The 15,009-nt window shown below is 40.6% G+C and overlaps 1 protein-coding gene across 7 annotated transcripts in view; it reads left to right on the forward strand.

Moving 5' to 3' along the window:
• The window catches only part of dnmt3bb.1 (DNA (cytosine-5-)-methyltransferase 3 beta, duplicate b.1), a 284,701-nt gene that overhangs the window by 137,213 nt on the left and 132,479 nt on the right, over positions 1–15,009 (forward strand). For all 7 annotated transcript variants that reach the window (XM_072556783.1, XM_072556785.1, XM_072556789.1 and 4 more), the window contains 2 exons: positions 5,991–6,098; positions 13,803–13,944. In XM_072556783.1, the coding sequence (XP_072412884.1) occupies positions 5,991–6,098; positions 13,803–13,944 (250 nt within the window). The remainder of the gene's footprint in view (positions 1–5,990; positions 6,099–13,802; positions 13,945–15,009) is intronic.

Below are 15,009 nucleotides of genomic sequence, written 5' to 3' on the forward strand. Positions count from 1 at the left end.
ATGTCCATATGTGAATTTTGCCAGTTGGGGCTTACACTTAAATGTGCTGAATTTATTCAGATGTTTTGGCTTTCTCATCCTCTACCTTGGAGCTGTTCAATGTGCTGTCAAATCATTTTCACTATGGTAAATTAAGTTCTCCTCAAGCTTTTTCCCAATGTCGTTTGTGTCATGCATTTAGTATGTTCATGAAAGATTAATCTCCTTTTGAACAAAACAGAAGCTGAAAATTATTAATTTCCAATACAGTGTTAAATATATTAACTGCTACTATTTCTAATAAAAGATCCTCATCAGTTTCACACATAACTATACAGATGAAGTTAAAAGTCATACAACATCAGGTTATAGTCCAACAGGTTTATTTGGAAATACAAGCAGCACTCTTTTGTTTGGAAGATGAAGGGGCAGCGCTCCAAAAGCTTTTCCTTCTAATAAACCTGTTGGTCTATAACTTGGTTAGCGAGTTTTGAGAAGATTTGTAGAATTTTATGGCATTAAAGCATAAAAGCATAAAGCATTAAAGCATAAAGCACTAAAGAGGAAGAAAACAACAACAAACTGCCATTCCTAGATGTTACAGTAGAGTGAACAGCCAATGGTGAATTTCAAACCAGCGTCTACAGGAAAACAACACATACTGACCAAATACTGAACTACAGAAGCAATTATCCCAACATCCACAAACAAAGCTGCATTAAAATATTTGCTGTTTATTCAGTCAAGTAATGGTGGTCACTAGAATTTCATTAAATAGGAAACCATAAGACCATAAGACATAGGAGTGGAAGTAAGGCCATTCAGCCCATCGAGTCCACTCCGCCATTCAATCATGGCTGAAGGGCATTTCAACTCCACTTACCCGCATTTCCCCGTAGCCCTTAATTCCTTGTGACATCAAGAATTTATCAATCTCTGCCTTGAAGAGATTTAGCGTCCCGGCCTCCACTGCACTCTGCGGCAATGAATTCCACAGGCCCACCACTCTCTGGCTGAAGAAATGTCTCCGCATTTCTGTTCTGAATTTACCCCCTCTAATTCTAAGGCTGTGTCCACGGGTCCTAGTCTCCTTGCCTAACGGAAACAATTTCCTAGCGTCCACCCTTTCCAAGCCATGTATTATCTTGTAAGTTTCTATTAGATCTCCCCTTAATCTTCTAAACTCCAATGAATACAATCCCAGGATCCTCAGCCGTTCCTCATATGTTAGACCTACCATTCCAGGGATCATCCGTGTGAATCTCCGCTGGACACGCTCCAGTGCCAGTATGTCGTTCCTGAGGTGTGCGGACCAAAATTGGACACAGTACTCCAAATGGGGCCTAACCAGAGCTTTATAAAGTCTCCGTAGCACAACGGTGCTTTTATATTCCGACCCTCTTGAGATAAATGACAACATTGCATTCGCTTTCTTAATCACGGACTCAACCTGCATGTTTACCTTTAGAGAATCCTTGACTAGCACTCCCAGATCCCTTTATACTTTGGCTTTATGAATTTTCTCACCGTTTAGAAAGTAGTCCATGCTTGTATTCTTTTTTTCAAAGTTCAAGGCCTCACATTTGCTCACGTTGAATTTCATCAGCCATTTCCTGGACCACTCTCCCAAACTGTCTAGATCCTTCTGCAGCCTCCCCACTTCCTCAGTACTACCTGCCTGTCCACCTAACTTCATATCATCGGCAAACTTCGCTAGAATGCCCCCAGTCCCTTTATCCAGATCATTAATATATAATGTGAACAGTTGCGGCCCCAACACTGAATCCTGCGGAACACCGCTTGTCACCGGCTGCCATTCCGAAAAATAACCTTTTATCCCAACTCTGCCTTTGTGAGACAGCCAATCCTCAATCCATACTAGTAGCTCACCTCGAACACCATGGACCCTCACCTTGCTCAGCAGCCTCCCTTGTGGCACCTTATCAAAGGCCTTTTGGAAGTCTAGATAGACCACATCCACTGGGTTTCCCTGGTCTAACCTACTTGTCACCTCTTCAAAGAATTCCAACAGGTTTGTCAGGCACGACCTCCCCTTACTAAATCCATGTTGGCGTGTTCTAATCCGACCCTGCTGTTCCAAGAATTTAGAAACCTCATCCTTAATGATGGATTCTAGAATTTTACCAACAACCGAGGTTAGGATAATTGGCCTATAATTTTCCATCTTTTGTCTTGATCCTTTCTTGAACAAGGGGGTTACAACAGCGATCTTCCAATCATCCGGGACTTTCCCTGACTCCAGTGATGTTTGAAAGATCTCAACCAACGCCTCCGCTATTTCCTCAGCCACCTCCCTCAGAACTCTAGGATGTAGCCCATCGGGGCCAGGAGATTTAACAATTTTAAGACCTTTTAGCTTTTCTAGCACTTTCTCTTTTGTAATGGCAACCATACTCAACTCAGCCCCCTGACTCCCTTTAATTGTTGGGATATTACTCATGTCTTCCACTGTGAAGACTGACGCAAAGTACTTATTAAGTTCTCCAGCTATTTCCTTATCTCCCATCACTAGGCTTCCAGCATCAGTTTGAAGTGGTCCAATGTTTACTTTTGCCTGTCATTTGTTTCTTATATATTGAAATAAACTTTTACTATCATTTCTAATATTACTGGCTAGCCTACCTTCATATTTCATAAATGATTCTGGACATGAAATTATGTGCAGAAGCACAGCAGAAACCATTGGATGGTGGCCAAAAAATGTGGGAACTGGCTCTTCATGCAACAGGTTATTGACCCTATTTCCTTTCAGTACTTCTAACTCTCCTAAAAGCATACAACGTGTAATTGAGATCAGTGGCTTTTTTTCTTTGAGCACAATGAGTACTATTTCAGACAAAAATGGCATCTGAGACCCATACATACACTTTTGGAGTGAATTGTATCAGATGCTATATTGTTAAGATTGTTTGAACACAAAGTGATCAACTGCTGTAAGTGGACAGAGCAGGTATACTATGGAATAGATATTACATACCATTGCCAAGTTTTAAGTGGACATCATGTAATATGGGGAGGGTGGCTACTCCACTACCTTCACACCCACATCTGAGCTCATCCCCATAATTTAGAGGGTCGGTAGATAGCAAAATTGGCAGCCCTCTCCCTCTATGAAAATATATACTTAAGGCTCAATTAAGTTTGTTAAAACCTGAATTGATCCTAAATACATAAAGCAATAGGAAATAAGGGAATGCTATGTTTTGTGTGTCCTTCGTTCCTTTCTGGGCACCCACGAAGAAAATGACAACCTTTTCCTAATCACATATTCTTTTTAAAACCCTCTCAACTGGCTAGTGCCTCCCTGCTGGATAATGGACTTCGAGCCCTGTGTAAATTCCTTTTCCAATTTGGTTCCTGACTCTTCAGTGCTTCTTGACGTTAAAAATTTGTCAGACAGTAGACAGTCAATGCATCAGGTCATTAAACCTCTTGCAGCATTGCATCCAGGTCCATGGGGTTTGATGCCTAGCTTGATTTCCATTTGTCAATACCCATGGTATTTGTTTGCAAGGTGCCCCGTTAGAGCCTTATCCAAATCATTGTAGCTGAACCCACAAATGACTTCACCCTTTGGTGAGTTTGAAGCTGAAAATCCTTTTGTCCATGTCCCTCATCCCCCCAGCCATCCTGTCTATTTATCCATTATCCTCTAAGTTATACAAGTACAAGCATCTGAGTTGGAGGTACAAGAATGAAATTGGCTGATGATACTTCACTATCAACACTGGCTTTTTGCTGTTCCTCCGAGTATCTGAATGTGAGAAGACAAATGTGTAAAATTGGCTTTCAGGTTTGGGGACAAGGAACAAATACATGCTAACATCAGTTGCAGCTTGTACATCAGAAGAGTATATGAGATGAAGGAAAATAAGGTGCATTAAACGTAGGGAATATCATCAGCTTTGATGATTTCAGCTTTTCCACTGGCCCCAATCTCAGTAATAGGTATTTAAATAACGACAAGCACCTGTTTTTCCATGCAAGTCAGAACATGTGGATGAGCCTATTATTCAGCACTGCCTTGTCCTGCAAGAGAGAGGGAAATGTGAGAGTGTATTAGTTTAAACTCTTTGGTTGCAATGGCTGTCATGTTGATGAAATGTATAAGTTGATATAGGGCTTGCAGGAAAGAGGTCATTAAACCTCTTGCAGCATTGCATCCAGGTCCATGGGGTTTGATGCCTAGCTTGATTTCCATGATTATCTGTTGCCAGATTGGTTTCTGTTTATGTGTTTGAAGGACCTCCTGACCCTCTGTAAATGTAGAACATCACTACTCTTCTCCATTTACTCCACCAAAGCTACAGCACAACATTTGAAAAGTTTGAAACCCATATTCCACCTATTATTGCTCAGTGTTTCCAAAGTCAGATTCACTTCTTGAATGACTGTCTTCATCTGTTTCAGCCAAAATGCACCCCCCCCCCCACCCTTTTGAAGGGGGTGGTTGGAATGGTGTGGTGATGTAATGTCTGTGTACCTGGATTAGTAATTCAGAGATTTGAATTGAGTTAAAATCTGGAATACGTCAACTAATGGTGACGATGTAACCACTCTCAATTGTTGTAAAAACCCAGTTGGTTCATTAATCTCCTTTAAAGAAGGAAATCTACTGTCTTTGCCTGGTCTGACCAATTTGTGACCCACAGCAATGTGGTTGACTCTTAACAACCATCTGGGCAATTTGGAATGGGCAATAAATGCAGGTCCAGCCAGTGATGTGTACATCCCATGAATGAATTTTTAAAAATGCTAGGTTTAAACATTGCATGCCAGTTTGCAGAACCAAAAAAAAGAGAAATATTTCTGCTGAATATGTAATTGGTTATAACTACTTACAAAATTTTCCCATACTCTGATATCTTCTTTCAGTAGCATGGATGTGAAATCATTTCACACAATAGGCAGCACAAAGCTAGTGTGCTCCTTATGTTTCGGACAACGGGATTGAATTAATCATGCATTGTAATCCGTACACTCATTTTCAAGGGCCATTGAATTCAGCACATAGAGAGTAATAGATTAATAGAGCATTGAAAGAGACCTTTCAGTAGATTGAATCTGCACAGATCTTTTGATCAGTAATCCAGTTAGTCCCACTTGCATGCTTTTTGCTTATAACTCTGCAATTTCATTTTCCTTCAAGTATTTATTCATCCAATTTCCTTTGGAAGGCTTTGTGTCCACCACCCTTTCAGGCAGTGCATTCTCAACTCTAATCACTCGTTGTTGAAAAAAAATTCTCATCTGCCTCGTGTTCTTTTGCCAAGCATCTTGAATCTGTGCCTCAGGTTAATGACCTCATGGCCATTGGAAAATGTTTCACTTCACTTTCTCTAGTTGAACCTTTCTTAATTTTAAATACCTGTTTCAAATTCTCTGCTGCATTGCAATATTCCATCTGGCACTTTGGGTCATGTACGTCTTTATAGGCATAATACATTGATCCTGACCATGCCATTAACCCAGTCTCTAATAACCCTGACTCTTCAATTTGGTATGAGCTCATCATCTTTCCAAGTTCACAGTCACAGATCCCACTCCTCTAGCTCACTGGAACCAACAGAATTTCAACCTCTTTTTGACAATATTTGGCAATGCTCTAATTTGATGAAAGAGCCTTGTTTTGTAAGGCACTACTCAAAAAATGATTACATTGTTGTGTTTGGACAGTGGGGTCGGAATGTATGACTGCCTTATAAAGCTGCAGTGGTTGGCAGGCAGGTCATTCTGCAATAAAATGTGTCAATGTAAATTGCTTGTAACATGATCGACACATTGTGGATGTTATTTGGATAATGCAATGGGTTACTGAACGCATCTACTGAACGGGTGTAGTGATTATCTGTTAGCAATCTTCTACAGCGCAATTTTCCATAGCGCGAGGTTTTAGAGGAAAACAACTGTCGCATTATAGCAGAACGACCTGTATAGGCCTTTTCTGAACGGTCTGGGTTATTAATATTTTTTGTTTTCTTGTTTTCAAGGTTTCTGCTGACAAACTTGTGCCTTTAACTGCTATTGGTCAATACTTTCACACTTCTGCGTTTAACAAGCTGGTGTCTTACAAAAGGGCTGTGTTCCAGGCTCTGGAGGTAATTGCAATTTTGTATTTGAAATCGTTGAAATTTGAAATTGAATGGTGTGGCAGCATATGTAGAGAAAAAGCAGAATTTCGGATTCAGTGACCCTTCTTCAGAACTTTTGGTTTTTTTGTCTGTATAGTTATACGAAAATAACTTTTGTAAATAGCTATAGAATTTTGAAACGTTTTCCTTCCCTAGATAGTTAGGTTATTAATTTGATCCTAAAATGTGGTGCAGAATCTTCAGAGGTAACTGGTCAAGAAATCACTGATCTGTACTCCGTCTTTCCTTACTCTTTAGTTGGAAATTCAGAAACTGTTAGCGCAGTTTCTTTCTTTATTGCGTGCGCAACTGGGGATGAGCTCTTGCATCTACAGAATAGAAGAAGTTAAGAAACTTCATTTCCCTATTTTCCGATACCTAACAAGCTTTTTTGCAGAAACAAACAGCACGTCTGGCAGCATATGTGGAGAGAAAGCAGAGTTAACATTTCGGATTCGGTGACCCTTCTTCAGAATTTTTGGTTTTTTGCTCAGTTTTTTTACTGTATAGTTATACTAAAATAAATTTTGTAAATAACTATAGAATTTTCAATTCCTCTTGTTTAGAGCGGATCCATGCTTCTGTAGGCTTTCCTGATACTCTGATGAGATGAAGAAACTTGTCATATGCAAAAGCACTTCAAACATAAAAGCCTATTTGTCAACTTTGTTCCTGAAGAATTAATGCTGTTTGTCGTTAATTGACCTGTATGCTCTCAGCCTTCAATTCTCTGCCAAAGAGACAAATTTCATGATAATGCATCACCACCTAAGGGTTCCCTTCCTGCATGAGATTATTTGACATGGTCATAGACTCCCTACAGTATGGAAACAGGCCAACAACTCTACACCGACTCTCTGAGCAGCATGTCATCCAAACTCATTCCCTTAACCTATCCCAGTAATCCTGCATTTCCAATGGCTAATCCACCTAATTTATACATCCCTGGACACTATGGGCAAGTTAGCAAGGCCGATCCACCTCTGGATTGTGGGAGGAAACCTATGCAGACATGGGGAGAATGTCTTTGTGTAATTTGCACAATTGCCAGAGGCTGGAATTGAAACTGTGTCCCTGGCACTGTGAAGCAGCCAGTGCTACCCACTGAGCCACCATGTCACCCCAGTTTAGTGCAGTTAGCTGGAAAGATGGTTTGCAATGTAGAGCGACACCAACACTGTGGCTTCAATTCCTGCATTGGCTGAGGTGACCATGAATGACTCTTCTTCTCAACCTCTCCCCTCACCCGAGACATAGTGATCCTCAAGTTAAGCCATCACCTGTCATCCTTCTCTAACGAGAGAAGCCCTATCATCTTTAAGAGATGGCAACTTTATCTTTAAATCATTTGAATGTCCTAGAAACCTTTTAAAGTTGCAAATATAACAAAGAGATGAGCTTTGCTGTGAAGTCTTTCGCAACTCCAAGTTGTTCAACTACTGAGTAATTATTTTGAACTGCTGTAATGTAGGAAAGTACAGTGATCAATTTAAGCACAACAAGATCTCACAAATAACTGATTCTTTGACTATAACAATAAGAGTTTGAATTTATATAATGAAATTAAAATAATAAAACATCCCGGTATACATCTTGGGGGAATAGTGGAGCATAATTCCAAGCCATTTAAGGAGATATTAGACCAAAAGTTTGGTTAAAGAAATACTTTTAAGCACAACTTAAATGCGTTAAAAAAGTGTTGGAGAGGAGTAGGTCTGAGGGCCTAGGCAGCTAAAGGCATGGCTGCCAATAAAAGAATGCTTAATATCAGGATCCGGAAGAGACAAGGAGGAGCTTGGAGGTTTACAGGAATTGAAGGGCTACAGAAGCTTACTGAACTAGAGACATGCAAGTTAGGGAAACAATTTAAAAACAAGGCTGAGAATTTTAAAATCAAGGTTTTGGTTGACCAATAGTCACTGTAAGTTAGTGAGCACAAGGGAGACTGATAAATGAGATTTGGTGCAGTTTAACGTAAAAGCACAGAGGTTGGAATGGCCTCAAGTTTTAAGTGGGGGGAAACATGAGTAATCATGGAGAGAATAATGAGTAGAGGTGACAATGGTTTGATGAAGGTTTCAGTACTGAGGCAAGATGGAGTTCAGGAAATGTTATTTGGTGGGGGAGGTGGAATGAGCTATCTTAGTGACAGTGCAGGTGTGTAGTGGGATTCATATTGGGACTAGACAGAACTTCAACTTTAGAAACAGTCTCTAGTCAACCTCAGATAGTTGGCAGGAAGAGGAATGAGACAGGTGTTGAGAGAAAGGAGTTTGTGATACAGTCTAAAACAGTGGCTCTGTCTTCCTAGTACTTTTTGGATGATCAAAAATTTCCTCCAATTATTAAATGTCGGACAAGCAGTCAGACAATGCAGGGGTCAAGCACAAGAGAACAGAGGTAAAGCAGGTACCATTAGGATATGTATGGAAACCGACTCTATGAGCAGGACTTTGGGGCCTGTCTGATTCAGGCACAGAGGCACATGGGACCCAAAAGCATTGGCACAGCAGGCATTGACAATGTACCAACCCTGTTTCGAGTCTTTTTACTGTGTGACTTTGGTTCCAGCAAGGCATTTTGTGAACTTTCATACGCGTGATTTAAGAAGGATGATTGGACATTTCCAGTCAGCCTCCAGTTTCCAGTGGAAACTTGATTGTTTGAATCCCTCCAATGTGTTTTGAGAAAAATAGGCCTAGACCTGGGTTGCAATAGTATTTCCAGATTGCATGAGAAAGGGAACTTGGATATTAGTTTACATCATCAAGATTAATTTTATGTGGACAGCAGTGGTGATAGATTTGAAGGAGAGCATCTGAACAGAAAGGCCTGATAATAATGTCAATTAACATAGGGACCAAGAAAAGTAGGAATTAGTAGGATTAACTCAAGAGAAGAAGTGGATCTCATCGACAAGCTGAGCTTGGAGGGTGCATTCGAGGATTGGAGCAAAAGACCATACAATAGTACAACACAAGAACAGATCTTTCAGCCCACCATGTCTGTACCAACCATGATGTCATTGCTAAACTAATTCCATCTGCCTGAACATTGTACATATCCTTCTACTCCCTGCCTGTTCATGTGTCTGTTGAAAGGCCTTTTAAACCTTGTTAATGTATCTGCTTCTATCACCTCCCTGGCAGTGCATACCAGGCAACTACTAATTTTGGTGTAAAAAAAAGTTTCCTTTCGCATATTCTTTAAGCATTTTTCCTCTCACCTTAAATTTATGTCTTCTAGTATTTGACATTTCCAACCTGGGAAAAAGTCTCTGACAATCCACCCTATCCATGTCTCTCATAATTTTACGTACTTCTATCAGGTTGCCCCTCAATTTCAGCTGCTCTAACAGAAATAATCCAAGTTTACAGCTAATGCACTCCAATCGAGGCAACATCTTGGTAAACTTCTTCTGCACCTTCTCCAAAGCATCAACATTCTTCATTCATCAGCAACCAGATCTGCACATAATACTCCAAATGTAACCTAACTAAAGTTTTATGCAGCTGCAGCATGACGTGCCAACTTTTATACTCGATGCTGCAACTGACGAAAGCAAGCATTCCGTCTTTACTACCTTATCAACTTGTGTTGCCAATTTCAGGAAGCTATAGACTTGCACCTCAAGATCCTCCCAGTCAATGCTCCTAAAGGTCCTATCATTTACTTTATACCTTTCTCTTGCATTTGACCTCCCAAAATGCATCACCTTATACTTGTCTGGATTAAAGAATCTTCTCATAATTTCCCTAACATTGATGTAAGGCTCACCAGCCTATAATTTCCTGGTTATCCTTGTTGCTGTTCTTAAACACAGGGACACCATTGGCTATTCTGCAGTCTTCTGGAATCTTGCCTGTGGTTAAAGAGGACAAGGACCAGCAATTGCCTCTCTTGTCTCCCTTAGTATCTTGGGATAGATCCCATCAAGCCCCAGAAACTTACCTATCTTAATGTTTTTCATGACACTGACACCACGTCTTCCTTAATATTAAAATCTTTCCATCATCCTTGTCCTTCTGTTTGGTGAATATTGATGCGAAGTATTCAATAAGGACCTCATCCACTTCTTCGCGCACCATGCATAAATTCCCTCCATTGTCCTTGAGTGGACCTATCTTTTTAGGCCAAGTCCTAAACTATGAAAGCAACCACCCCAACACACACAAACGAAGTTGCATCAGGACACTATTCAAAAGGGCCACAACACACTGCAATACACCAGAACTACAAAAAGAGGAAGAGGAACACCTATACAAAGTATTTGCCAAAAACGGATACCCTTGCAATTTCATCAACAGATGCCTAAGGGAGAGACAATGGAACGAGGACATGCCGCAACCCAAAGGGCTAGCCACACTACCATACATCAGGAGCATTTCTGAACTGACAGCCAGACTACTGCGACCACTAGGACTCATAACAGCACACAAACCAACAGCCACGCTCAGACAACAACTCACCAGAACAAAGGACCCGATACCCAACATGAGCAAACTAAGGTTGTGTACAAAATCCCATGCAAGGACTCCACAAAACACTACATCGGACAAACAGGAAGACAGTTAACTATCCGTATACACGAACACCAACTAGCCACGAAACGACATGACCAGTTATCCTTAGTAGCCACACACACAGACAACAAGCAACATGAATTTGACTAGGACAACACTACCATTATAGGGCAAGCCAAACAGAGAACAGCCAGGGAATTCCTAGAGGCATGGCACTCATCCACAGACTCTATCAACAAACACATTGACCTGGACCCAATATACCGGCCACTACAGTGGACAGCTCGAACTGACAACCGGAAGCGGCAGAGACAGGCCACTATAAATGCCGGAGGAAACAGCACAGAAGCGCTTCACAGGAGGCTCCCAAGCACTGAGGATGTCACCTAGACAGGGGACGAAACGTTTGCAAGACAAATTCCCAGCTCGGCGAACAGAACCACAACAACAAGCACCCGAACTACAAATCTTCTCCCAAACTTTGAGGACCTATCTTTTCCCCCGTTACCCTGTTGCTCCTAATATATGTATGAAATGTATTGATTTCTCCTTCTTCCTACTTGCCAAAGACATTTCATGGTCCCTTCTAGCCCTCCTAATTCCTTGTTTAAGTTATATCCTGCTTTCTTTATACTCAAGGGCCTTGTTTGATTTTAGTTTTCTAGACTTTACATGTGCATCCTTTGACTTTTTGACTAACTTTGTAATATCTCTTGTCATCCTAAGTACTCAAATCTTACCATTCTTATCTTTCATCCTCACAAAAACACGCCAGTCCTGAACTCTGATCAAATGGCCTTTAAAAGACTCCCATATGTCAATTGAGGATTTAACCCTCAAACAGCCATCCCAATCTAATTTCTCCAGTTCCTGTTGTAATTAATCTCCACCCATTTTAGCACTTTCACCCGAGGACCAGTCTTGTCCATAACCATCTTAAAACTTATGGAATTATGATCACTGTTCCCAAATGTGCCACTCCTGAAGCTTTGATCACCTGACTAGGTTCATCCCCAGTCTAATACAGCTCGTTCCCTGATTGGACTACCTGCATTGGTTCTCAGAAACCCTCCTGGAATAATCTAAAAATATTCACTGAGGGAGTCACAATCAATGTTTGGGAGGTTAAGATCTCCCACTTTATAAGATATGTTTACATATCTTTCCTCTATTGCCCACTAACTATTGGAATGTAATTCAGTGTTAGGGCAAGTTAAGTCTGTTGGAATGTGTAGGTGAGATGAGAAGTATTACCAATTGATTAGAACGTCTTAATTCATCTCCAATTGGTTAAAATTCTCTGATGAAATAGCAGATAGAAGAACTGCAGGTGAACATTTGTACACAGTAGTATTCTACTATGTGATTCCAGAGCTACTACATTCATAGTACCCTTAAAGTTGTTTATAGGAAAGTACTGCAAAACAGTTTCTGACGAATGGTCAAATATGTTATTGTGTTTCTTTCTAAAAAATCAGGTCACAACGTCATGGTTATTAACTGGTGGCAAAGTGTTCATTTTTATTTTTGCAGTTTTGAATTCCTGGTCTAATCAAGATATGTATCCTCAATATTGGAGTAACCAGTACATATCTCTAAATGCATAACAGACAACTCTCAGTTGATGTCCTGTGAGATATAGACTGTGTTCTTGGATGTGATTAGATTAGATTACCTACAGTGTGGAAACAGGCCCTTCAGCCCAACAAGTCCACACCAACCCTCTGAAGAGTAACCCACCCAGACCCATTTCACTCTGACTAATGCACCTAACATTATGGGCAATTTAGCATGGCCAATTCATCTGATCTGCACATTTTTGCACTGTGGGAGGAAACCGGAGCACCCGGAGGAAACCCACGCAGACACTGGGAGAATGTGCAAACTCCACACAGACAGTCACCTGAGGCTGGAATTGAACCTTGGTTCCTGGCGCTGTGAGGCAGCAGTGCTAACCACTAAGCCACTGTCCTGTACCAAAGAGGATTTGTTTTCTCTATAGTTAATATTATACACAAACTTCTGCTAGTGTAGGATATCTATAAATCAACTGAAAGTCTGACTGCATGAAAAATTTACAGCAAGTGCATGTTTGCAATTTTTAAAAATTGCACATGTGGCCTTTGGAGAACTGTAGTTAGAGCTAACAACTGGACTAGAAATTTGACTATCCAGAGTTTCCACATAAATCGATTTCCCATTCTAAGTACAGGAATTTGTGTTAATTTTGCAGTTTGTATTGGTAAGAGTCAGACTGCCAAAAGTAGAATTTTGCAATATAACTATGCAAGCTGGTCAGGAGTGTGCCTCAGATATTTTTGTTCATTTATATTCTTGACTGAATCAAAATTATTTTTTCACAGAACATATGAGGAATAGGATGAAAGATTGCCTTGCATATTTTTCTGAAATTGTGTGAAAGTTGATTGCATAGGCGAAAGTGAGGACTGCAGATGCTGGAGATTAGAGTCACGAGTGTGGTGCTGGAAAAGCACCACCGGTCAGACAGCACCTGAGGGGCAGGAGAATCCATGTTTTGAGCATAAGTCCTTCATCAGGATGAAGGGTTTATACTTGAAATGTCAACTCTCCTGCTTCACGGATGCTGCCTAACCGGTTGTGCTTTTCCAGCACCACACTCTTCAACTCTGATCTCCAGTATCTGCAGTCCTCATTTTCTCCTTTTTGCCAGATGGCCACAATGTGAATTCGCTGGCATCCAGTGGATGTATTAATGGTCTTGATTTGTTCATTTGCAATAACTAGCAAGCTGAGGCTGCACTAATAGCAAAACTGATAAAATATAGCCAAGGTTGTGGAGTAGAGATGCATCACTTGCATGAAGACCAGGTCCTGACTAATGCCATCACATGATGAAAACATTTAACCAACAGATTAGAGGACTAACTAGATTAACATTGAAAGGTCCCCCATGACGTTGCTGAGGAAATTAGAGATATGAGTACTACATCTCCAACTGATTCTTATTACATTCCAAGTTATTTGTATTATGTGACTGTGTATCCCATTTCTTTGATGTTATAAATAAATCTGAGCCATGATCTGAACCATAGTTTGCTGCTCCTTCACAGTACTCTAAATATAAATGACATATTCTTTACTTAATACAAAACATCAACTCTTACAGATTGCTAGTAGTAGATCTGGAATGCCATTCCCTTCCAATGACCGGGGCACGTTGGAGGAACAAATTAAGCCAATGCTTGACTGGGCATTTGGTGGTTTCCAACCAAAGGGTTATGAAGGAATTAAGCCCAAACAAAACACAGGTAATTAAGAAGAGGATTTTTCTGGCTCATTATGATTTCAGCCACCTTGTAAGCTACCTTGCTAATAAAATGAGATGAATTTTCAATGCTTTTTTTAGTGGTGGAAAAGAGAGAATATCTATTAGATTGCTCTTTATTGCGGTTACCTCTGAACTGAAGTTTTAGAAATCACAGCAAATTTATACAACACTGTTGAAACAAGGGAAAAGTGTAAATTTTACGAAGTGGCCATAATCAAAAATGCAATTATGAAACCTGAGATAAATGTTTAGCAGAAGCCTATGAACAGCTCAAGCCATTTCAAGGTTCTTAGGTTTAAAATTTCACTTAGTGAATCCAGTGTAACTATTTGAATTCCTTTTAACAATAATGGGCTACATAAGCAACATAGCCTTTCTCTTCATAAATATGCCATGACCATGCTACTAGCGATACCAGATTGTTGATGACAATGTCCCTCTCACCAGATAGCATTTAAAATACTTTATTTTTAAGGTAAAAGCTCTTGTAGCATAGTGGTAGTGGTGGTTGTGTAATAACATTCTGGACAAGTTGATTTAAAAAACACAGACAGCTGAATTTTTGTTCGGGTGGTGGTCTGGAAAATGTGGGGCCACCCTGCCTCAGCTGTTTCAGAGTCCCAGTAGACTTGTGGCAATCAGGCTGCTGATTGACAGTACCCCAGTTGGAGGGCTCGAAGCTCATCAGTCCCAGTAGAGACTTGGAGAGTTGTGGCCACTGCTGGGACTGTACCTGACTGAAGTATGCAGCAGAGACAATAAGTCAGAAGTAGATAATTAGGCTCATGGTTGCTGGGACCTCTCAGAGCTGCCCCAGTGATTGGAAAATAGCAAATGTAACGCCACTGTTTAAAAAGGGAAGTAGGCAAAAGATGAGGAATTATAGACCAGTGAGCTTAACCTCTGTAGTGGGGAAGATGCTTGAGTCTATTATCAAGGAAGAAATAGCAGGGCATCTCGAAAGAAATTGTCCCATTGTACAGACGCAGCATGGATTCATAAAGGGCAGGTCATGCTTCCCAAATTTTTGTAATTCTATGAAGAC

Source organism: Chiloscyllium punctatum, chromosome 37, assembly GCF_047496795.1.
Source record: "Chiloscyllium punctatum isolate Juve2018m chromosome 37, sChiPun1.3, whole genome shotgun sequence".
NCBI lineage: Eukaryota > Metazoa > Chordata > Chondrichthyes > Orectolobiformes > Hemiscylliidae > Chiloscyllium > Chiloscyllium punctatum.